Genomic DNA, 24,863 nt, shown 5'->3' with positions numbered 1-24,863 from the left:
CCGAGTGGGGTGACAGAGCCAGGAGGGGCCTGCCCCAGTTAGATAGGTTAGGGTGAGGAGCTAGGTAAGCTCGGGTGGCAACTACAGTGGTGGGGGTGTGCAGGTGGGTAGACCTGCTGGGAGAGTTACACGTCGCAGCCCAGAAATTGTGCGAGGGCACCGGGAGATGAATCGGGGGAGTGAGACCCCAAATTGAGAAGCACCACAGTTTGGGCAATGGGAATTGGTTATTAGAACCCATAGTGTAAGTTGGCCAATGGATTGGCAGGGAAAGACCCCGGGTAGTGTAAAGTGTGTTAAAGTCATTTAGAAAATAGTTAGGATGAAGGATCTCCTCGCACCATCTGCATCCACTCACCTGAGGTGACAGGTACTCCACACCATGCCATGTTTTGATTATTTTTTATGATGCAAATGTTTGGATTGTGAGACGCATCATGACGTGGGTGTGACATTGTGCGTAATTCCATCTCTCCCTCCTTATGAGGATTGATGATGAATTGGTGATGGCAAATTTTGAAGTAGAGGGATTGTGGAGACGAATTTGGTATAGGGGAAATATGGGGAAGACGTGACAGTAGTGACGAATTTGTAAATGGGTAGATTTTTGTACATATGGGGTAAGGGCAAGGGTAGGGTAGGTGACAGGGGGGTGACGTACGGTAGGGACGAGCTTTCTCACTTCGCCCTCCGTACGCATTTCGCCTTGCATTGCCTTATTGACGTGTACCCTTGTGACCTTACCCCTCGCTCAATTGTCTTTCTTTTGTCTCCCACATGACCTGTGCGCCATTGGGCGCCGAGGGGAGCGTGCGTGGGTCGGCCATTGTGCGCCCGAAATTCCCAGAACCAGCTGTCTGCATCGATGCACCACATTATGGACCACATGTCTGTGGCCGAGCACCACTTATGGACCCCATGGGTTGGGGCATGGCCCCTCTGCTGGAACCGGCCATGAGGGCCCGAAATCTTGCTGGCGGACCTTGGCCACAGGGCACCGATGCCCCACAGGTGAACCACACGAGTCGGCCCTGTGGGCCATAAATAAAATCAAATAAAAAAGGGACACATGGGGCACACTTTATTGCAAATAGGCCGCCAGTAAGAAAAGCAAAGAAAATGACAACAACTGGAAGAGATAATAATAACCAGCAGAGGGAGCCGAAGAGCAAGAGATCACCTGCAGGATTAGGGGTTGTTTGGTTATTTTTTATTGTTGAACATTCTTGAACAGTGATGACTGCACCGATTGGTGCTTGGGCTTGTATTGGTGCGTTTTTGGGTGCGTTCATGGTGCGTCGATGCAGAGCAGACTGTCTCCCCCCCCAGAAAGAACAATCACAGGTCCTGGGTTAGTTTTGTAAATAAAAATAGCGTCATTGTAAATAATGCTTCCCACCGTCAGTGTATAGTTTGAAGACCATTCCGCAATTCGGTTAACTGTGGGCGTAAGTCTGTTAGGCAGGGTGCAATGGAGCAGCGGGACACATTTATTATGTTTTAAAACTGTCGCACTCAGGGTCAGGTTAAAAGTAGAGGGAACTACACCTACGTGCCACACTAAGGTAAAAGTAATAGGCCCGGGACGTGCCTAAGGGGAGGAGGGTGCAGTGTTGTGGATATGAGAATGTTTTTTTATTTTATTGTTGTGGTAAAATGTTGTTGTAAAAGGTTGTTGTAAAATATCACCCCTCCTCCCTCCGTTTGTGGTTGTATAAAGGTCAAAAGGGCGTTCCCGTAGTTAGTCCATAAAACATACATGCAGGACACGATATATCTTTTTTTTGACAGTTATACCCTTATTATGTGTATTAGCGTAAGGCTGTGTCTTCCATTAATTGAAATACTCCATTGCACCAGTGAAAGAGAATAGATTCCCTTTCCTTCCCATCCCCAAAACCTCCATTTCCATATTACATCCCCTCTCGTCACTGCTGAGCCCTCGATTCCCAATCACCTCCCCTCCAATAACCGCCATTGACCAAGTGCTTTGAGTCGGAGAAGAAAGGCGTGTCTCCACCTCGTCAGAGGGGAGGAGGGGCGTGCCCGCCCATCGTCATCCAAGGCGGAGCCCGAGGGTCGCGCGACCAACCAGGGCCGAGGTGAGCACCCCGATGGGCGTGTCCAAAACGCCGGGGGCGTAATCGCTGGAGGCGCTATAAAAGGCGCAAAACGGAAGTGGTCACGAGGAGTTGGTCGGAGATGCACTTGGAGTTGGTCGGAGATGCACTTTGAGTTGGTCGGAGATGCACTTTGAGTTGGTCAGGGATGCGCAAGGAGTTGGTCTGAGTTGGTCTGAGTCGGTTGCGTTGGTAAGGAGTCGGTGGTCAGTTGGTTGCGGTGCGGAGTCGGTGGTGAGGAGTGAGAGAAACAAGAAAGAGTTGAGGGTTTGGACCAGACAAGTCCTGGGAACGCAGCGGACGGAGGCCGCAGCAGCAGGAGCACCCAACAGCCAAAGGGGGCCTGAACGGCGGTTTGGAGCAGGGCCGAAGAGGAACGGCGGCTACTAAACGCGCCGGTGGTGCTGCGGGACCCCCTTGGACCTCCCTCTCCCTCCAACCATCCACCTCCTGCCTTTCCACCCTTCTTGTATACGTGAGTTTGTTTTGTTTGTTCTGTCCCTGGGTATTTAATTAAGTCTGGAGGTAAGCTAAAATTTGCACTGTGTCACCTGCGTCTTATGTGTTGTAAATAAACTTGATTGCTCCTTTTTGCTTGTGTGTGTAAATAATAAACCCCATTACTCGTCTGTACGTCTTCTCGTTTGATTCCTTTTTCCTCTTGCATTGCGTCGTTTTCGTCTTTTCCCCTCATTGAGCAGCTACGGTGCGATACGGCCAAAGTTCTGGGTGAATCGGGTGAGTCAGGGATCCTGTTAGGTCGCGGTCATACACCACCGCTCGGTCATCATAACATCTAAACCGCGATCTGTAACAATATATATATACATATATATATATATACATATACTATATATATACATATACTATATATATACATATATATATACATATATATATATATACATATATGTATATATATATATATATATATATATATATATATATATATAATTATATATATATATAATTATATATATATATAATTATATATATATATAATTATATATATATATATATATACAGTATATATATAATTATATATATATATAATTATATATATATATAATTATATATATATATAATTATATATATATATATATATATATATATATATATACATATATATATATATATATATATATATATATATAGTCTCGCATACCTTTTGTTCACTCTTAATGTACTAGTAATTAGAATCCACAAGCATCCTTGACCATGTTGTGGAATGTCGGCCGAGGCCCTCATTTTTTTTTTCCTCCACCCCCACTTGTTCACTTTATTCACTTTTAAATTAATTTTCTCTGCAACTGCTGAGGAAATTGTGTCAACTGTGATTGACACAAAACTTTCAACATAGAAGTGCCTACCTATGGATAAATGTTTTGAACAAAGTTGCACGATGATTGGATGGAAAATGTGGCCAGCATTCCAAAAAGTCTGTTTTCTGTAGGCATGAGTTGCAGGGTGTTCCAAGTATCAGGAATAAATGGCTTCGACCTAGCTTTGCTTGGCCTCAGCTGAATAATGCTGTTGATTCGTCTCATACAATGTACTCCGATTTGTATGCCTCCGCCCCGTAGGTGGCCAGAGGCATTATGTTTTCGGGTTGTCCTTCCGTCTGTACGGGCTAAACCTCGTTTTTCTCAGCAACCACATGTCCGATTGAGACGAAACTTTCAGGGTAGGAGTGACACCCATGCAGAATGTTTTACTGATTAATTCATTGTGACATCATAGGTCACGTGGTATGGCAGCCATCTTGGATGAAATGCAAATAATAAAAAATATATTTCTCAGAAACCACTAAATGGAACATTTTAAAGCTTAGCACATTGTCAAGTACTCCCAATGGGGAACAAAAGCATGATAATGATGACATCACAGGTGAAGTGGTATACCAGCCAAAAATGTTTTAACTGAATTCCTTATCCTAAAAATATTAAATTGCATGCACATGATCTTTGAACCATTTGTATTTAAATATGAAATTTATGACGTCGTATGTCACGTGGTTCGACAGCCATCTTGGGTAGAAAAACGAACCTTATCCGATCAACACGAGACTTCACAAATGTGATCCCCTTCCCATACATATGCAGAGTGTACATTTTAAGATCATATGTCACATCGTGTGGCAGCATTATTAACATGAAAGCCGATATTTAAAAAAATCCCTTCTCCGAAACCGCTTCACCGATCAATGTGAAACCTGTCCTGTCTGGTGAAAATGTGATACTGTAGCGGCTACCGCTGGGTTTTCACAATCGCCTTGCACCTATCAAGGACGCGGAGCGATCACCATGCCGGGCTCATCCAGGACGCCCGGGCAGGCCCGCGCTCAACTTGCCAGGCCTCGGTCGGGACGCCCGGGCATGCCCGGGCATGCCCGGGCAGGCTCGCCCTCAACTTGCCAGGCCGCAGCCAGGACGCTGGGCCACGCCCCCTCTCGCCTTTCCTGGGCAAACGCTCCGGGATAATATGTATATATATTGCTGCCCGATAAACGGGCTTTTGAGAGTGCCTGAGTGTTTGGTTTGATTAAAGCAACTCGGATGAATTCCAGCTTTTTGTCGCGTCCATTCTTCCGATCGACGTGGGAGCCCCAGCTCCTTCATTGGTGACCTACCGACATGGACACGGCAGTCGCCCTTAAACTGCCTACCTTCTGGGAGGCTCACGCGGCGGTTTGGTTCGCACAGGCGGATTCCCTGTTCGCCCTGCGAGGCATCACGGCCGACGACACCCGCTTCCACCATGTGGTAGCAGCGCTCGGTTCGGCCACCGCGGCCCGCGCCCTGAGCCTCCTCGAGAGCCCGCCAGCCGCTGACAAATACGGCGCGATTAAGAAGCTTCTCCTCGACGCTTTCGCCCTCCCATCGGCGGAACGCGCACGGCGCCTGCTCGACCTGCCCGAGCTCGGCGACACGCGCCCTTCCGAGCGAATGGACTACATGCTTTCACTGCTCGGCGAGCACTCTCCGGCATTCCTGTTCCGGGAGCTGTTCCTCCGTCAGCTGCCTAACCCGGTACGCCTCGCCCTGGCAAGCACGACGATCACAGATCCCCGGGCCCTTGCCAGAGAAGCCGACAAGATCTCCGCCGCAGGACAGCGCGCATCGCAGCGGCGACGTGGGACCCACCGCCGTCCGACGCAACACCCATGGCGCCCGAGCACCCGGCACGGTCGACGACCGAACTGCCGACGCAATTGGCGGCCGCTACACCGAGCCGACCACCTCCAGCACGACGACCGGGGCCTCCACCTGACCAAGCGTGGTGTTACTATCATGCCAGGTTCGGACAGAAGGCCCGGACATGCCGACCCCCGTGCACCTTCGGCAGGCCGGGAAACGGCCGGGCCGGCGTTCATTACCAGCCATGAGCGCCGGCCACACGGGCAACTTACTGTTCATCACGGATAAAGCGTCCGGACGGCGCTTCCTGTGCGATACCGGCGCCCAACTGAGCGTCATACCCGCCTCTGACCAGGACAGGCAATCCGCGGTTTGCGGCCCCTCCTTGGTTGCGGCCAACAGATCGACCATCCGCACCTTCGGCCCGCGCAACGTCACCCTCTGCTTCGGCGGCCAACGCTTTGCTTGGACGTTTGTAACCGCAAACGTGCCCATGGCTCTGCTAGGCGCCGACTTCCTCTGCGCACACGGACTGCTGGTGGACGTCCAACGGCATCGTTTAATCAACGCCGAAACCTTCAGCTCCCTGGTATGCACATTGAGCAGCTCCGCGCCGACCGAGCTGGCATGCGCCGTCCCGGCGGCGAACGAGTTTGCTCGCCTGCTCACGGAGTTCCCGGCCCTCATGCGGCCGACGTTTTCGGCCGTCGCAGTACGGCATGGGATCGAGCACCACATACCAACCACGGGCCCGCCGGTCTACGCCAGGGCCCGCCGCCTCGACCCAGCCAAGCTCGCCGTGGCGAAGGCCGAATTCGACGCGTTGGAGCACCTCGGCATCGTGCGGCGCTCCGATAGCGCGTGGGCCTCGCCACTGCACATCGTGCCAAAGCCGGGGGGTGGATGGTGCCCGTGTGGCGACTACCGCCGTCTCAATGACGCTACCACCCCCGACAGGTACCCGATCCCGCATATCCAAGACTTCTCCGCCCGTCTGGCGGGACGGGTCATTTTTTCGAAAATTGATCTCATACGGGGATATCACCAGGTACCTGTCAGGGTGGCCGACGTCCCTAAAATGGCAGTCATCACGCCGTTCGGCTTATTCGAATTCTTGCGGATGCCGTTTGGTCTCAAGAACGCGGCTCAGGCGTTCCAGCGCTTGATGGATGGCGTGCTGCGTGACCTGCCGTTCCTTTTCGTTTACCTGGACGACATCCTCGTCGCCAGCACGTCCCGGGCCGAGCACCTCCTCCACCTCCGAACACTGTTCGGGCGCCTCAGCGAGCACGGCCTCATCGTCAACCCGGCCAAATGCCACTTCGGCACGACGGCCGTTGATTTTTTGGGCCACCACATCACCAAGAATGGGGCCGTGCCGCTGCCAACCAAGGTCGAGGACATCACCACGTTCCCGCGTCCCCGCACCATAAAGGCCCTGCAGGAATTCCTGGGAATGGTGAATTTTTATCACCGCTTCGTGCCCCGCGCTGCTCAACTCATGCGGCCCCTCTACGAAGCCCTCCGGGGCAAGCCGGCCAAGCACGACATCGCCTGGTCCGCAGCAATGGATGCGGCCTTCCAAAGCTCAAAGCGGGCCCTCGCCGACGCAACACTACTCGCTCACCCGGTGCTCAACGCTCCCATCGCCCTCACCACGGATGCCTCCGACTACGCGGTGGGCGCCGTACATGAGCAATGGGTGAACGGGGTTTGGCAGCCACTCGCTTTTTTCAGCCGGCAGCTCCGGCCGAACGAGCTCAAATACAGCACGTTTGACCGGGAGCTCCTCGGTCTACACCTGGCCGTCCGCCATTTCCGCCACCTCCTGGAGGGCCGACCTTTCACGGCGTTCGTCGACCACAAGCCGTTGGTTTATGCCATGGCCAAGGTCACGGAGCCGTGGTCGGCCTGCCAACAGCGCCACCTCTCCGCCGTGTCGGAGTTTACCACGGACATCCGGCACGTCGCCGGCAAAAACAACGCCGTGGCCGACTGTCTTTCCCGGGCCAGCGCGAACGCGGTCCACCTGGGCGTGGACTTTGCGCTTATGGCGGCGGACCAAACCACCGACACCACGGTGCAAGCCCTCCGGGCGGCGGACACGGGCCTCCGCCTGGCCGACATCCCCTTCGCGGACACTGTCCTGCTCTGCGACGTCTCCCAAGGCCAGCCTCGCCCCATCGTGCCCGTCACCTGGCAACGCCGCATCTTCGCCTCCCTCCACGGCCTTTCCCACCCGGGCCGGAAAGCTTCCCAGAAGCTGGTGTTGGCGCGATTCGTCTGGCACGGCCTTCGTCGGGACGTCCGCGATTGGACCAGCACCTGCACGGCCTGCCAACAGGCCAAGGTCCACCGACACACCCAGGCCCCGCTGGCACCTTTCACCGTGCCCAAACGACGTTTCGACCACGTCAACGTGGATCTGGTGGGCCCCCTCCCCCCGTCACGGGGGTTCACACACCTGCTCACCATGGTGGACAGGACCACCAGGTGGCCGGAGGCCGTTCCCCTCGTCTCCACCACCACCGCCGACGTGGCGCAGGCTTTCATCGCCACCTGGGTCGCCCGCTTCGGCGCACCGGCGGACATCTCGTCAGACCGCGGACCACAGTTCACCTCCGAGCTGTGGGGCGCGGTCGCCCGCAACCTGGGGGTCAAGCTCCACCGTACTACGGCCTACCACCCCCAAGCAAACGGGTTGTGCGAGCGATTCCACCGCTCCATGAAGGCCGCGCTCATGCCCGGCCTTCAAGACAGCGGTTGGGCCGACCGGCTGCCGTGGGTCCTTTTGGGCCTCCGCACGGCCCCCAAGGAGGACCTCCAGGCATCCACCGCCGAGCTTGTCTATGGCCAGGCGCTACGCGTCCCGGGCGAATTCGTGCCCGACGCTACCAGTCCCTGGTCCGCAGCTCACCAGCGCTCGGACCTCCAGGAGGCCGCCCGACGGTTTGCCCCCGTGCCAACATCCCACCACGGTGACCCCCAGTCCTACGTCCCCCCAGCACTTCGCATAGCGGAGTATGTTTTTGTGCGTCACGACGCACATCGGGGGCCACTCCGGCCACCGTACGACGGGCCCTTCCGGGTGCTGCGACGGGACGACAAGTCGTTCGTCATCGACATCGGCGGCAGGTCGGACCGGATTGCGGTGGACCGCCTCAAGCCGGCGCACGTGGACGTCGACCACCCACCACGGGTGGCCATTCCGCCGCGGCGAGGCCGCTGCCCCCCGTCCATGGTGCCCCCCACTCGACTGCCCACCACCACACCGGACCCCCTCCCACGACCCGCCAGGGGTCGCTTCGGCCGGGTCATCAGGACCCCCCTCAAATTGACCCTGCCGGTGCAAGTCGATTCTGGGGGGACGTGTGTAGCGGCTACCGCTGGGTTTTCACAATCGCCTTGCACCTATCAAGGACGCGGAGCGATCACCATGCCGGGCTCGTCCAGGACGCCCGGGCAGGCTCGCCCTCAACTTGCCAGGCCGCAGCCAGGACGCTGGGCCACGCCCCCTCTCGCCTTTCCTGGGCAAACGCTCCGGGATAATATGTATATATATTGCTGCCCGATAAACGGGCTTTTGAGAGTGCCTGAGTGTTTGGTTTGATTAAAGCAACTCGGATGAATTCCAGCTTTTTGTCGCGTCCATTCTTCCGATCGACGTGGGAGCCCCAGCTCCTTCAATACTTGAAAACAGCTTCAGGGATTTAAATCAAACTTGTTTATTTTTGGGACAGTGAACGAGGGCATCTACCCGTTGTCACTGGCTGGGACTATGCAGAGGCATATTGGCGACACAGTCGCATTGCTCTAGTTATTTCTGCAGTCATATGTTTTCTCGCATTTAAATGGCATTCCGTGCGTACATTATTTAATGTTACATTATATGGTACATGCTGTTTTACAATGTGTGAAAATTTAGTTTTCACTATATTTAAAGTATTGTTGACTCGCTACCTCTCTCCTTCTGTCTCTCTCTCGCTCTCCCTCTCCCTCTATACATTACCCAATATATGAATATTGCTATGTCTATGTACGAGAATTGTACTATATGAAATAGTTTATTGATTGGAAAAAATATATCAAAAATATCAATTATCCATATCCCCCAGCATCCTCTTTCTTTCCACCCCTCTTTCCTCAGCATCTTACTTCATCCATCATGGTTTTCTTTCTCTCCCCCTCCAAGGACTCCACTTCATCCATCCAGATCCTCCTTCTCCCCCCGCCCCCACCCCCCCCCTCCAATCTCCTCTAAGCATCCCACTTCATCCATCCAGATCCTCTCTCTCTCCCTCCATCTCCTTCCTCCTGAGCACTCCACTTTGTCCAACCAGATTTTTTCCCCCTCTCCCTAAAGACGTTGCTCAACTAAATCACCCCCTCCCACCCAACCCCAAATCCTCAACTCTCTCTCAAACCCAAGTCCTCAACCCTGCTCCGTCCCCCCTGCCCCTCACTCCAAGTCTTCAAACCGACTCTCGACCCCACATCCTCAATCCCAGCCCCCTCCCCCTCCCCCACACCAAATCTCAACCCTCCTCTCCCAACTCTATATCCTCTCCCAGCCCCCCCTCCCTTCACTTCAACTTTCTGCCCCAACCCCATTCTTATCATTCTTCAAAGCACAAAGACATTCTTACATCATTACATATAAGTTCTTCATTTTCTCATTGAAATGGTCCAATATTTAACTCTCTTTCCACTTCCCAATCAACCTTAATATTGTGCAATTCAAATTTCACCAACTCGTACCTCCTCGTAACCTGCTTTCCCACCGTTCCGACGTCTTGTTTAACCGCATTCATCGGTAGCAGCGAGATGTGTCTCATGAGAACAATTATCCAAACTACCTTCATTCATAATCTTCTGAGATATGTCCTGTAGAAATTCCATGGAACTGCCACTCTCAGGTGATTTTGAGTCGCCTAATTGTGATCATAAATTAATTATACTCTTCGTGATGCGTGAACACAATGTTCAAATTAAATAACGGCAGAACGATGTTTAATCCACAATCTCGCGGGATCCAGTCATCTCGCGATATTTGTGGCAGAGGGACAGACAGACTGACAAGTAGATTATTATGTAAATATTACTTTCCGATGCAACGTTATGAGAGGACGTAAACATTAATAACATAACAGTTTTACCGTGATTTAATTTTACGGGTATAATGAATAATTCACAAGTAATTTAATACAAATAGTAGAGAGAGTATGTAAGGAAATACAGCATCCAATTTGAGGGTTTGGGTTTGAGTAATCAATTGCAGCGAGCGCAACTTGAATATAATTAGTGCGTTTAGAATGGAACATCAAGAAATAAAACGTATGTGGTTCATGATCAAAACCACATACGTGATGCCCTGCTTTAAACCTATCATTGTCTACCTGTTTTAACTTTTAATCTCTCGTATTTGTTTACCGATCCACGTAGCATTAACACTGAGCAACCAACTTCGTCAATCCAGATCTTCTTTCCCCCAACCACCCCCCCCCCCACCCCGAACATCCCATTTCATCCATCCAATCCTCTTTTTCTTTCCTCCAGCATCCCACATCATCGATACAGACCCTGTTTCTCTCCCTGCCCCTTCCCCCCCTCATACCATCCCCCTACACAGAGCATCAGCATCCAACTTCATCCATTCAGATCATTTTCTCCCAACCCCTTCCTCACACCATCCCATTTCATCCATCCAGATCCCCTTTCTCTGCCGTTCCCCACCCCCTCCCTTCCCATTTTATCCATCCAGATACCCTTTCTTTGATGTCCCCCCCCCCCCCCTTGCCCACCATCCCATTTTATCCATCCAGATCCCCTTTCTCTGCCGTTCCCCACCCCCTCCCTTCCCATCTAATCCATCCAGATACCCTTTCTTTGATGTTCCCCCACCCCCCCCCCCCTGCCCACCATCCCATTTCATCCATCCAAATCCCTTTTCTCTGCCGTTCCCCACCCGCTCCCTACCCATCATCCCATTTTGTCAATCCAAATCCCCTTTCTTTGATGTTCACCCACTCCCCCCCCCCCCCTCCCTGTCCAGTATCTCACTTCGCCCATCCAGACCTCCTTTCTTTGACGTACCCCCCCCCCCCCAAGATGACATTTCATCCATCCAGATCCCCTTTCTCTGCCGCCCCCCCCCTCCCCAAAGCATTCCACTTCACCCATCCACCCTTACTCTCCCGTCCCCCCGCCCCTCCCTTCCAGTTTACCAGTCGGTGCCCTTTCGGGGACTGTTGCAATGTATGGCATAGCTGGAAAGCGAGGCTCATTGTCATTGATGTCCTGCACCTTGACTATGAACTGTGACGGAGGTTCCAGAGGCAGGCCGGAGGCACGATCCACCACCTACAGGACAACAACCGTAACCATCTCAGCACGTCTCATCAAACCCCTCAATACGTCGAACCTTTGAGCGGAGCACCCACCTGAGCAAGCAGCGTATAAATGGCTTGACGCTCTCTGTCCAAAGCCTCCGTGACGTGTATGTCCCCGGTGCGGTTATCAATCTCGAACAAAGATCCAGCACCTTCCCCCGATAGCAGGTAAACCACAGAGCCATCGCCGGGGTCTTGGTCTGAATGCAACTGAAGGTGAAAGAGTTTTCATTTAAAAAGAGGGCGTGCAAATTGATATTCCAGTCAACGATGTTCCTCAGAACGTGGTTCACGCAATCGCAGAATCGGCATAATCAATCAGAGATGCAGCCCACCTGTAGAGGGACTCGGGTAGTGTTTACGGGTCACGGTTGTGCGGGAACCTGAATGAGTGATTCGGATAACAGTGGCACACGTAAAAGGGCAGATATGCTCCTTAGGTCGGTTCCTCTTGAGCGCGTTAACCGACTCGTTCTTGTCTACCTGCTACTCATTCTTTACACCTGGAATAAATCATCGAAAAGGGGAACTAAAACACTTTTCATCGGTGATATAAATCAAAATATGGAAGTGATACAAGGGCAGACTCCATCGAGCTTTCACAATGAGCTCCTTGTGATGCGATACCTTCCCGAGTGCGAGGGCTGATGTGTGCGAGCTCTCCCGGGACATGCATTCGACCGAGATTGGGCGCTTTACTCGGCCCCACTACAAGGACCAAGATGCTGCCATAAAGGATTCGGGAAACAGTAAAAAAAAAGAAAAAGACGTCTGATGGCAATTTCGGGAAATGGGAGGGTTGAGGGGTAGCTTTTAAAAAATCCATCTACATGCGAGCACTGGTTATTTATATTGTCACTTCTTGGCAACCATGGCACAATGAGCTCTTACATGGGTCCGTGTGCACACCATACTCTTCATCTCGCCACTCCTCTGTCTCCCCCGTGAAATCGACTGGGTGAACCCCTTGATGTGGTGCTGGTATAGCGCAGGCAAGATGGGCCAAATGACCACTCCTGTGTGCAGCACGTGTGAGTGTCAACGGCTGTTGACATGTGTCGTGGGAGTTCCGTGTGTCATTGCTGTCAGCCGTGTCAGTGTGCTTACCATCAACTAAAGTGTGTGTATATACAGACTTGGCATTTAATATGGAATATTTTTCTTGTGGGGGTGAACTTACTTTTCAAGATGACTTCGAACCAAAAGTTCATTGGAATTATGTTGAAATTATTCTAGATTTTGTTAATGTGACCTTTAAAAGAAACAAAAACCACATTTGACATTTCGAAACAAATAAATTGATCCTTCTAAGCGATGTAAACTGATATCGAACTCAATTCAAGACAGTACTGTGTTAAACTTCTGTACGTTTTCCAAAAGTATCTCTTTATTTTGCACATTAGCCAAATTTTTTTTTAACAAAAACAAAACTTAAATTACGACTGGGATGACGGAGAGTCAAATTACAGTTCAGAACTTCGTGTAACCCCCACGAGCATTCAGGAGAGCACGTACACGTTTGAGGCATGCTGTTCACGAGATTTGCCAAGGTTTGGACAGGAATCGCTTGCCATGCAGTGACAATAGCCTGCTACAATTCACGCACAGAGGGCGGCTGCTGGTCCAAGTGGTCGATTTGACGCGTTAATTCTGCCCACAAGTTCTCTGTCGGATTCATATCCGGAAACATGGCAGGCCACTCCATATGCTCTACACCACGGTCAGCAAGAAAGTGTTGGATTATGCGAGCACGATGAAGCCGTGCATTGTCATCTTGGAAGACAAAGTTTCCTCGAAAGGCTGCACGAGCAAATGGAAGCAATGTTTCTTCCAGAATGGCCCTGTGCTTGAACTGGTTCAGGTCTCCATTCAGAACAACCAGGTCAGTTTTGCCCCCTGCATGAAAAGCAGCCCAAACGGTCACCCCACCACCTCCAGCTTGGACTCTTGACACTATACAATCTTCGTTGTAGGCTTCATGCACTTGTCTGCGCACTCGGACGTGGCCATATTGACGACAGACCAGAAATCTAGACTTGTCACTGAAGATCACGTGATTCCAGTGTCCTGGCTGCCATTGACGGTTCTCTCTGGCCCACTGCAATCGGTGCTGGCGGTGTTGTCTGGTCAGACGTGGCTTTCTCAGGGGACGCCTGGCACGATAGCCTGCTTGAACCAGTCGTTGGTTGACTAGTCTTCTGGATACAGGCACATTTGTCAGTTGCTGCCACTCAGCCCTAAGCCGATTAGCTGATTTGGTATGGCCATTGCGGACTAACCGGTGCAGCTGGCGATCATCCCTCCTGGTGGTTCTGCGGGGACGTCCTGACCTCGGTATTGGAGTAGGGACACCCCTCTGAGCATTTCGTTTCAGGATCTTTGACACCTGACCTTGAGTGATGCCATACTGCCGAGCAATAGCACGCTGTTTCATGCCGTAATTTCGTAAAGCCACCACTCCATGACAAACAGCATTGTCGAGTTGACAGACCATCTCCAAAGGAAGCGGCAATAACTTTTGTAGACGTGCAGCAGTTGTTTTCCACTAATACAGAACGCAACAACCCTTATATACCCGATTGTGAAGCCAATCGTCAAATGTACCTGTCCGTACATTTTGTCACGCCACCTGTGATATAATCCTGTTATTGACTTCTTGCTGCGACAGACAATCAGTGACATGGTTCTTTCAACAAAGACATCACCGAAGGGTAAAAGAAACTCACCAGATTGATATACTGAGTTCAGAAAGTAAACCCAAGTCAAGAAACATTCCAAACTTAACATCACCTCTCTGTCAATAACCTGTATGAAACATTCCAATCTGGGTTCCGCTCCAACCACAGTACTGAAACTGCTCTCCTCAAAATCACCAACGACCTTCTCCTCTCCTCTGACGCTGGCAACCTCAACATTCTCGTCCTCCTTGACCTCAGCGCTGCCTTTGACACCATCGATCCCACCATCCTCCTCACCCGCCTTGAATCCACCTTTAACGTTACCGGCACTGCCCTCTCTTGGATTAAATCATACCTCTCTGACAGACGCCAGTTCATCTCCATCAATAACTGCAAATCCCCCACTGCTCCCCTCCCCCAAGGTGTCCCCCAAGGTTCAGTTCTTGCCCCCCCCCTCTTCATCCTTTACCTGTCCCCCCTCAGTCACTTGATCCGCCGTCATGGTCTCCAATTCCACTGCTTCGCCGATGACATCCAGCTTTTCATCTCCACCAAGTCCGTCTCCACCGACACCCACTCTATCCTGACAAACTGCATCACTGAAATAAAATCCTGGCTTCAAATCAACTTCCTCAAGCTTAACTGTGATAAATCTGAAATAATCATCATTGGCCCAAAAACGCTCACAAAATCCACCCATAACTTTGCCCTCAACATCGACGGTATCCCCGTATACACCTCCCCTCACATCCGGAATCTTGGCGTCATCTTTGACCAAACCCTCTCCTTCGACAAATACACTAAACAGATCACAAAGTCAGCCTTCTTTCACCTGAAAAACATTGCCCGTCTCCGCTCATCCCTCTCCTCCACGGCTGCAGAAACCCTCATCCACGCCTTCATCACCTCCCGTCTGGACTACTGCAATAGCCTCCTCTATGGTTCACCCTCAAAAATCACCAATAAACTCCAATACATTCAGAACTCCGCTGCCCGTCTACTCACCCATTCCCGGACCCGTGACCACATCACCCCCGTCCTTTACAAGCTTCACTGGCTCCCCATCCCCCAGAGAATCCAGTACAAAATCCTCCTCTTGACATACAAAGCCCTCCATAACCTGGCCCCATCCTACCTGGCTGACCTCCTCTCCAGACACACTCCCACCCGCAACCTCCGCTCTGCTGGTACCAACCTCCTGACCCCCTCCATCCGGACCAAATTCAGATCCTGGGGGAACAGGGCCTTCTCCATCGCTGCTCCCACCCTCTGGAACTCACTACCTCACACCATCAGAGACTCCTCCTTACTCACCACATTCAAAACATCACTAAATGACCCACCTGTTCAACACTGCATTCAACATTCAACCCACAGCATTTAACCCCTGACTATCTCTTCTCCTTCTCCCTCCTTTTGCTTTAAATATTTCCCTATTGATTCTTGTCTTTTTGCAATTGTGGTTTTCATGTATTGTTATGCATTATGTTTTCCACTCTGTCAAAGCGCCTTTGGGCTTCATGAAAAGCGCTATACAAAATAAATGAATTATTATTCTTAATATAAGAAGAAAAAAAAATTCCATATTAAATGCCAAGTCTGTATGTATGTGTGTGTGTCTTTGTGTGTGTGTGTGTGTGTGTGTGTGTGTGTGTGTGTATGTATGTGTGTGTGTATGTATGTATGTATGTATGTAAGTATGTATGTATGTATGTATGTATGTGTGCGTCTGTGTGTGTCTGTGTGTGTTTGTATGTGTCTGTGTGTGTGTCTGTGTGCGTGTATGTGTGTGTGTGTCTGTGTGTGTGTGTGTCTGTGTGTGTCTGTGTGTGTCTGTGTGTGTCTGTGTGTGTGCGTGCATGTGTGTGTGTGTCTCTGTGTGTGTCTGTGTGTGTGTGCGTGCATGTGTGTGTGTGTCTGTGTGTCTCTGTGTGTGTCTGTGTCTGTGTCTGTGTCTGTGTGTGTCTGTCTGTGTATGTCTGTCTGTATATGTCTGTCTGTGTGTGTCTGTCTGTGTCTGTCTGTGTGTGTGTGTCTGTGTGTGTGTCTGTGTGTGTGTGTCTAACAAACTCAGTTTTTATCTGTCTGAAAGTTGTTTCAGCACGTTTGGGAGTTTGCTTAAAATGAACATTATTATATCGAAGTAATTATGCTCTCCATGCCATCACCTCCATTATGATATTATTGCGAGGAATTTTCTCCAAATCCTCTCCAACACTCAGGGATCTGTGGAGTCGCTTCCTTCGGAGGCTGTGTATCTATTTACCTGAGTTTGTATTGGTCTTTTAATGTGTCTTATAAGATTTTAATCCCAACTCAGCTCTTGCATGATTTATAACCTGTGTGTAATATATCCGCCGACAATTAAGGAGAAAACAGATTTTGTACTTCTCGAAACCATCTTCATTGATGCCATCCTTTGGGATATTATGTAACAAACTTTTATGACTTATTTTAATGTCTTTTGCATCAGTTTGGCATGTAGTTTAACATGTGATACCAACATCACAATCTCATATCGTATAACATGTGATACGTGTATCACAATCAAATACGTAGTAAAACATGTATTTTGTACATGTATTTCAACACGGGATACCTAACAATCATTAAGCCTCCACCTTTGGAAGAGGGGAAGGCTTATTGTTGTTGTAGGGTTTGTTTCTACAATTAACGCCCCAATTCTTAATGGCACCGCAGAGTTTATTAGACCCCCAGGACTACTACACGACCATTTAGAAAAGAAAACCATTCTTCCTGCACTCTCAATTTCCCAGCTGTATCTCGGAGCCGGCTGGGACTTTCACAATGACATTTTGCATCAATAATGTGAATAGGAATATGTGGGGTTGACATAAAAAATTTAACCTTGACCTAATTTTAAGGTCATGGCCTAATTACAGACATTTTAACATTTTCCACTGTCGCTTGACTAAGGAGTGTCCAATCGGAAGGAAATTGCCATCTCTAGATAGCCTTGAGTAAAGCGCATTTACGCTTAATTTACATCATAGCCCTCCGAGTTAAAGGGCAAATGGCAGTTTGAAAAATAAACGTGTTTTTTTGTCCAAACTCAATTTTGCCAATGTGGAATCTCAAAGATGGCTTAGCCTTCCAATATGTTCTTGCATCATAATAGTGTACCTCATTGAAGTTGTGCACCTGATATTTGATTTGTGTCCTTGATCTACTTTTTCCGGATTGTGACCTAATTAACAAAAACACCTTTTTGATCATAACTTGAATAATTTCCCATGATGATGATTTTCCAATTTTTGTAATTTTCCAACAATCTTCCTATTTTCCATGATTTTCCATTTCATGATGTTGAGTTTTATGGATATATTGTAGATGGAGACACATTTTCTTAATTTACACTTTGTTCCTAAATGTTGAGGGTCAAGGTCATATAGTGATCCAAAGAATAAATGCCATCATTGGATAAGACAAGGGTGATCACCAAGGGTAAGCCAGGGGAGGCTTACCCTTGGCGGTCAACTTTGTGATCACAGATATCTGTTTTCTGTTCGCATTCTTTGCAGCCTTGGTAATAAGCATCCTTATTTATACCTAACTTTATCTATTACAGTACCATTATCTCTCAAAATATTGGAAATCACATTCTTGTCACTCTTGAGGTTAATTCGCTCCATGGTGATTAAGGCTAGTAAGCCAGATACACATCCATGGATCGTTTCCCAAATGATGCGCTGGCATTGCTAAACTTGAACGACACTCTTCGACGTCACGACGTCTACCGATATGCCTCCACCCACATTATTACATCATTATGTTACTTGTACCAAGTTTGCTTTAAATCCATACAGCTGTTCTCAAGTTATCACATTTTTACCTGACATGACCTCTGACCTTTGAACTCTTGATCCCAAAATGTAATCAGTTCATGTTTACATCATTATACATACCCGTACAAAGTTTTACTTTAAATCCCTTCAGCTGTTCATAGTGGGGCGGCTTAGCCCAAATATTCAAAAGAATTGTGCATTTTGTGATACAAGCACCAAATTTGGCACAAATGTACATTAATATGTTGCGAACATTTTCAGATATTGGGCCACTTGAAATTCCGTAATTTTTTTTTTCAAATTTTTTCAAATTTCGTAATTTCAAATTTTTCGGGTGACACCGTCACAATTTCGGTCTTCGAGGCCGGCCGATAGGCAAAGTGTGACCGGAAGGGACGAGGTTCTCCTGACCACGTGGCCCTCGATCTGGGAAGCGAGAGGCGTTCCATTTGTGGACGCGCCCCTCACGCCCGACTTTTGGGCGGCCCCGGCAGGCCGTTTGTTTTGACGTTCCGTGACAGGCCCCGCACCCCCACCTCCGGGCCGACCGGAAGCTTGTGCTGAGTACATCATACCTGAACAACTCAGTGAGGCAGAACACAGCAGTGCACACCAGGGTGACCCCTTCAGTGCATAAACCAATTAACCTGTCCACTGCAGGGCATATAGAAATGAAGTTATTTTCTGCATATAATAATAATATAAGTTCAGTTCTATATAACAATTTCTGTTATCACCACTACCACTACAACTACCACTACTACAAGCTTTGTCTGGAATTTTGTGGACTAACAGACAAACAGACATACAGACAAGCTGGGATCAAAACATTACCTCCTTCCACCATTGAGTGTAGAGGTAAACATCATGGAAATTATATCATGCCCTAGATTTAATTCATGCTTACCCGTGTATTTGCTTCACTGGTTCACAAGGTCTTTTGCATACATGTAATTCAGACTCTCGTCTTCATTGCTGACCACACAATGTTCGCAACATATTAATGTACATTTGTGCCAAATTTGGTGCTTGTATCACAAAATGCACAATTCTTTTGAATATTTGGGCTAAGCCGCCCCACTATATCGGCCGGCCTCGAAGACCGAAATTGTGACGGTGTCACCCGAAAAATTTGAAATTACGAAATTTGAAAAAATTTGAAAAAAAAAATTACGGAATTTCAAGTGGCCCAATATCTGAAAATGTTCGCAACATATTAATGTACATTTGTGCCAAATTTGGTGCTTGTATCACAAAATGCACAACAGGTTTGCTATGCTGCTACACTATCACAAGTTATCACATTTTTACCTGACATGACCTCTGACCTTTGACCTCTTGATCCCAAAATGTAATCAGTTCATGTTTACATCATTATACATACCTGTATCAAGTTTGAAGGAGACCCCTTTAGACGTTCTCAAGTTATAGACCTATTTACAGACTTTGACCTTTGACCTCTTGACCCCAAAATTTAATCAGTTAATCTTTACATCATTATACATTATGTGTACCAAGTTTGAATTAGATCACTTCAGCCGTTCTCAAGTTATAGACCTATTACAGACTTTGACCATTGACCTCTTGACTCCAAATTATAATCAGTTAATCTTTACATCATTATACATACCTGTACCAAGTTTGAATTAGATCACTTCAGCCATTCTCAGGTTATAGACATATTACAGACTTTGACCTTTGCCCCCAAAATCTAATCGGTTCATCTTTACAATATTATACATGTGTACCAAATTTGGTCAGAATCCCATCACTGGTTCACAAGTTATTGCGGTAACTGGATTTTTTATCTAACATGACCTCTCACCTTTGACCTTTGACCTCTTTACCCCAAAATCTAATCAGTTCATCTTTACCTCATATACATACGTACCTGCACCAAGTTTGACGAAGATCCCTTCAGCCATTCTCAAGTTATTGCGGATTCTCAAGTTATTGCGGTAACGAAAACCTATCACAGATGGATGGACCGACGGACTGACGGACAGACGACCTGAAAACATAATGCCTCCGGCGACTTCGTCAATGGAGGCATAAAAAAGTAGTCTAGCTGACCTGTGGGCCGTAGTGAAGCAGCTGTCGCTGTTTGTTTGCAGTGGTTGGTTCTGTGTCTTTCACAGTCCCACTGCAGACTGCAGCTTAAGCCGGAAGTTGTTTTTTAACTGTAAAAATCTTATTTCCAGGCTGCCAAAATCCTCGTAAACCGTATAATGGATGCCGAAATATAGTGAATGTGTGACAGGCACCCTCTTATTGGTTAGAGCCCTTGCATCAATTGCTGGTATGAAATAAGGGTTTCGGGTCACCATTCCAGTGAAGAGATACTATTTGATACATATACAGGGTGTTTTATTAAAATGTACACCCACTTTATATGTTGAAAACTATACTAGGTTGTCGTTTTGCACTGGCTTATGGGTAACAGGTAACTGATGACATGCAATCATTCCATCACATGTTAATGTCATCTGTATGGTCAGCTAGAGGACCCTTCTGCCAGCATTAGTTGGTGCACATTAAAGATCCTATAGGATATTTTGTGAAGATTAGGCAAGTTATCACCGGCACCCTAAACAAATGACAAATTCCTGCCTAAATCACTTCCAGTAGTCATTTGTGATGGAGTGGTGATCTGTCCAGGATTGATTCTAGCCTCGAAAAGTTTCTTCACTTGACGTGAACACCCTGAAGCTCTGTCAAGAGGATGGGTTTCCATTATTATTGGAAAAAATCCATAAACGTCCTTTATATTTGTATATACGCTTGGTTATAATTTTTTTGCAAGTCCTGGAAAACTGGGAATGTGTAGTCCGTATAGTATTTTCAAAATCCCACATATTCTAAATGCATACAATGAAGGATGAACCTTGTTTGTGCAAATAGGAAAAAAACGAATGAGAGTTATTCCAGGGTTGCCAAGTAAACTCGGTGTGCACTAGGGGAATTTCTGTGATGGATAAAATGAGTAACCAAGTATGGCTTTACGCAATGAAACAACCGCTCACACCAACCTCACCTGAATTTACTGCAAGTGCTTTGCAATTAGGTTGGAGGGAAAATGTCAGTTCATCGTGAACCGATCTGTAGGCCAATAAACTGATAAACTCAAACGTGTGGACCCCCTCTAAGTGTCTTATTTTGTGTTCCACTGCTGTTAGCTGAGGTCCCCACCATTTGATGTTGGTATCACATTTGCAAATTTGATACTGGCTGGTTCAACAATTACTGAAACTTTTTTTTACTGAAATTAAATGAAATGATTTTTACTGAAATGGTTGATCATTTCACACGGATTACTTTTGGCTTGGCTTTAAAATAATGTCCTCATTTGCCGAAGTAAAAAAAAAAAAAAAAGAAGGCTCATGAGCCATAATATTTTTGGTTTCACCTTCGAGGGTCTTTTGTGTCAACTGTTATAATCACTCTCGTTGTTCCTCACCTTTCCAATGTTGAGAGGATCAGGCATTTTGAATTCTTCAAGAACGAAGAACTGATTCCAGACCCAACTCCGTCGGACTCTGCGCTTAAATGAGAGGCCATGTCCCTCAACATCCGTTTTTTGGTTGGCCATCCTTTTGGTCCGACGCCCCATATGATCAGCAGCCATCTGTCCTTGGGCATCCAGATCATCGGTCCCCAGGTCTTCACTATCCAAAATATGGTGATCCAGTAGAACACCTTTATCTTCTGACTCCTCACCCCAGGTACCTGCATGCAACACCCAGCCTTTGTCCTTCAACTCTGGGTTGGGTACCAGGTCTGTGCTTGCGTGTGTTTGGTCACTCAGCACGACCAGAGCAATGAATAGGAAGCAGAATGGCCAGCAGGCCATTGTAGCTCTCGTGATACTTGTCCTCGATCCCTGCAGCATGAAGACAAAAACTTTTTAGACCAAATATAATAAATATTAAAGAGAGTACGGAAAGGGTAAAAGTCACAAATCTGGGGATTCTTGACATCGTTTTCTGAAAGGTCTTTGGTGTTGCAAGTAAAAACAGCAACCGTTATGTCATTTACCCATAAATATTGTGCAAGTCATTTACAATTTATTCATTTACCGGGCTTGTTTGATACTTTTGTTGAAGAGGATAGTATGGCCTTGGTTGGGGATACCAGTTAGCAAAAAAAAAAAAAAAAAAACCACCTTTAGAGGCCATTTTTCCCCGCAAAGCGGGGGTTGGCCTTTTTCGGGAACCGTGGTTGTTGTTGTTTTTTCGGTCCCCTTTTTGAAGCAATGTTTTACGGCCGGATGCCCTTCCTGACGCCAACCCTTTTTGCCGCCTTTAACGACAAACAGGGAATTACCAGTGAACTGGTACTCAATTAGCCGACCTCGGAAGGATGACAGGCTGAGTCAACCCCCCTGGCGTTAATTCAGCAATCGACCGGGATTCGAACCCAGGATCCTTGGATCCGAAGCCGGCACCCTAGCCACTAGCCCAACACCAGGGTCTAACCTGGATACCAGTTACCTGGATACCAACCAGGATACCAGAACACCAGGATACCAGTTAGCAAATAATGTAAGTATTTAATTTTTATGAAGTACTGTAAGTCTCGCAGCTGTCTGTCACCATGGAAGTGAAGAGATTGCATTGAGACACTGGTTTATTCTATATGTTTCGAGTCAACCATGAACCAACCATACACCGCTTCAATCCAGCACTTTGCAGTCACGACAAAGGGATTGCAATGTTACGATTATTTTTACTATATTATTATTATTATTAGCGTTATTATTATTATTATTATTATTATTACAAAGACGATGTTACTGTATTCATAAACCGAGGCTTATTCCTTACTCCCGTAATAATTAGTACACCACTTGTCATCCAGTCATCCATGAACCATACACAGCTGCAATCCAGTAACTTTGCATTCACGACAAAGAGATTGCAGTATTACGATTATATTTACTATATCATTATTATTATTAACGTTATTACTATTATTACGAAAACGTTACTACTGTGTTAAGAAACCTAGGCAAATTTGTCCGAAGAGGCGTGAAGGCATGCAGCCTAAGGCGTATAAGTACTGTGTCGGGACTGAACGGCATAGAAATCAAAATGGCAGTGTGTGGAGTCAGCCGTCGTATATTGTAATGACATCACAGACATAATTGCATCACATCACTTCTGTCATTTGACCAGATCCTCAGCCCTGATTTGTGAGGGACATACATACATAAATACAGACATATGGACAGACAAACTGTTGTAGATGGCTTTGCCCTATGGGCTACAACGCAAAAAATGTTAATATTCTTTTCATTTCAGATCATAAAGGACCCTTGCAAGATTTACTAATCACCTCATTTCAGAATTTGGAGATATTTCATGGCCAGCCAGAATTCCGGATTTAAAAGTGCCCAATTTCTTCTTGCGGGGGTACCTTAGATCAACTGTCTAACAAACAAGATCATGAACTATTCGACACTTATGTAAGCAAATTGAACAGGAAATATCCCGTATTCCACTTGAAACATTAAAAGTAAAGTGATGCAAAACGTAGCTGTTCGTATGCGTCAATGCAGATACAACATGAAAGAGCAATCAGATTGCAAACCCTCGCCAGGATGTATTTTCAGTGGTTTTTAAGGCTTTTGTGTTAAAACAAATATGGCGGCCGAACCACGTGACCGATGACGTCATTTTTTGTTCTCCTAAACTAATTTATTCCTAGATTATGCTCAATAAATTTCATCTTGATCGGATGAAGTTTTGTACTTTTCTAAATATGACATCTTAATGGAGGCACCTATGACATCATCATTAACATATTTTATTCCCCATGGAGAGTTCTTTACAATGAGCCATGTCTCAATTTTTTCTATTCAGCGCTTTCGGAGATATAGAAGTGCAATGTTTTTCGATTTTTCCAAGATGGCGGCCGAACCACGTGACCGAGGACGTCATCATTTGTTTTTTCTCCACCAGTTTATGACGACATGGCGCTCAATAAATTTCATCTTCATAGGATGAAGTTTTGTACTTGTCGAATTATGACGTCATAATGGAGGCACCTATGACATAATCATTAACATATTTTATTCCCCATGGAGAGTTCTTTACAATGAGCCATGTCTCAATTTTTCCTATTCAGCGCTTTCTGAGATATATAGGTGCAAAGTTTTACGATTTTTCCAATATGGCGGCCGAACCATGTGACCTATGACATCATAATTATCATAAAAAATTATGCAAGTGGAGTTGCACCTATGGTGACAATTTCCTGTCAATCGGACCAACGGTTTCAGAGAATATCATATTTATTCTGTGCGGACAAACAAACAAACAAACAAACTAGAAATCGGTCAGAGACCGAGGACTTGCCGGAATGTACTTTTTTTTAAATCGGCCATTTTGAATCAAAATGGCGGGAAATCTATACATGTATATACGCTAAGCAATGGAAGGTAACTGAGTAAGTGTATGCATATCTCTTGTCCTTTCAGAGTTGTAGTGGTTTGAAATATATTTTCAATGAAAACTTGGCCCCCTGACCTTTGACCCCAAAAAATAATTAAAACTAAGCATTTTTGACAATTTTATGCCACATGTTATTTTTCGGGAATTAAATAATGAACATTTTGGTGTTGGTTAGAAGGGAATCGGATAATGTTTGACAGAGTTATAAGTAAAAAAACAATTTTTGACCTTGAGTTTGACCTTTCAAGGTCACTCAAGGTCAAAGGTCATGGTGCCAAATG

The 24,863-nt window shown here is 47.3% G+C and overlaps 1 protein-coding gene across 1 annotated transcript in view; it reads right to left on the bottom strand.

Annotated features, from left to right (window-relative positions):
• LOC137434893 (cadherin-7-like) overlaps positions 1-24,863 on the bottom strand; it is a 209,613-nt gene that overhangs the window by 69,732 nt on the left and 115,018 nt on the right. The window contains exons 2-4 of the mRNA XM_068128091.2: positions 21,588-22,010; positions 11,698-11,856; positions 11,482-11,617 (exon numbers count right to left, since the gene is read on the bottom strand). Of these exons, the coding sequence (XP_067984192.2) occupies positions 11,482-11,617; positions 11,698-11,856; positions 21,588-21,980 (688 nt within the window). The 5' untranslated portion in view covers positions 21,981-22,010. The remainder of the gene's footprint in view (positions 1-11,481; positions 11,618-11,697; positions 11,857-21,587; positions 22,011-24,863) is intronic.

This window comes from Myxine glutinosa, chromosome 9 (assembly GCF_964187855.1).
Source record: "Myxine glutinosa chromosome 9, kmMyxGlut1.1, whole genome shotgun sequence".
Taxonomy (NCBI): domain Eukaryota; kingdom Metazoa; phylum Chordata; class Myxini; order Myxiniformes; family Myxinidae; genus Myxine; species Myxine glutinosa.
The sequence above is the reverse complement of the archived record's forward strand: the minus strand, read 5'-3'. Positions and strand labels throughout refer to the sequence as shown.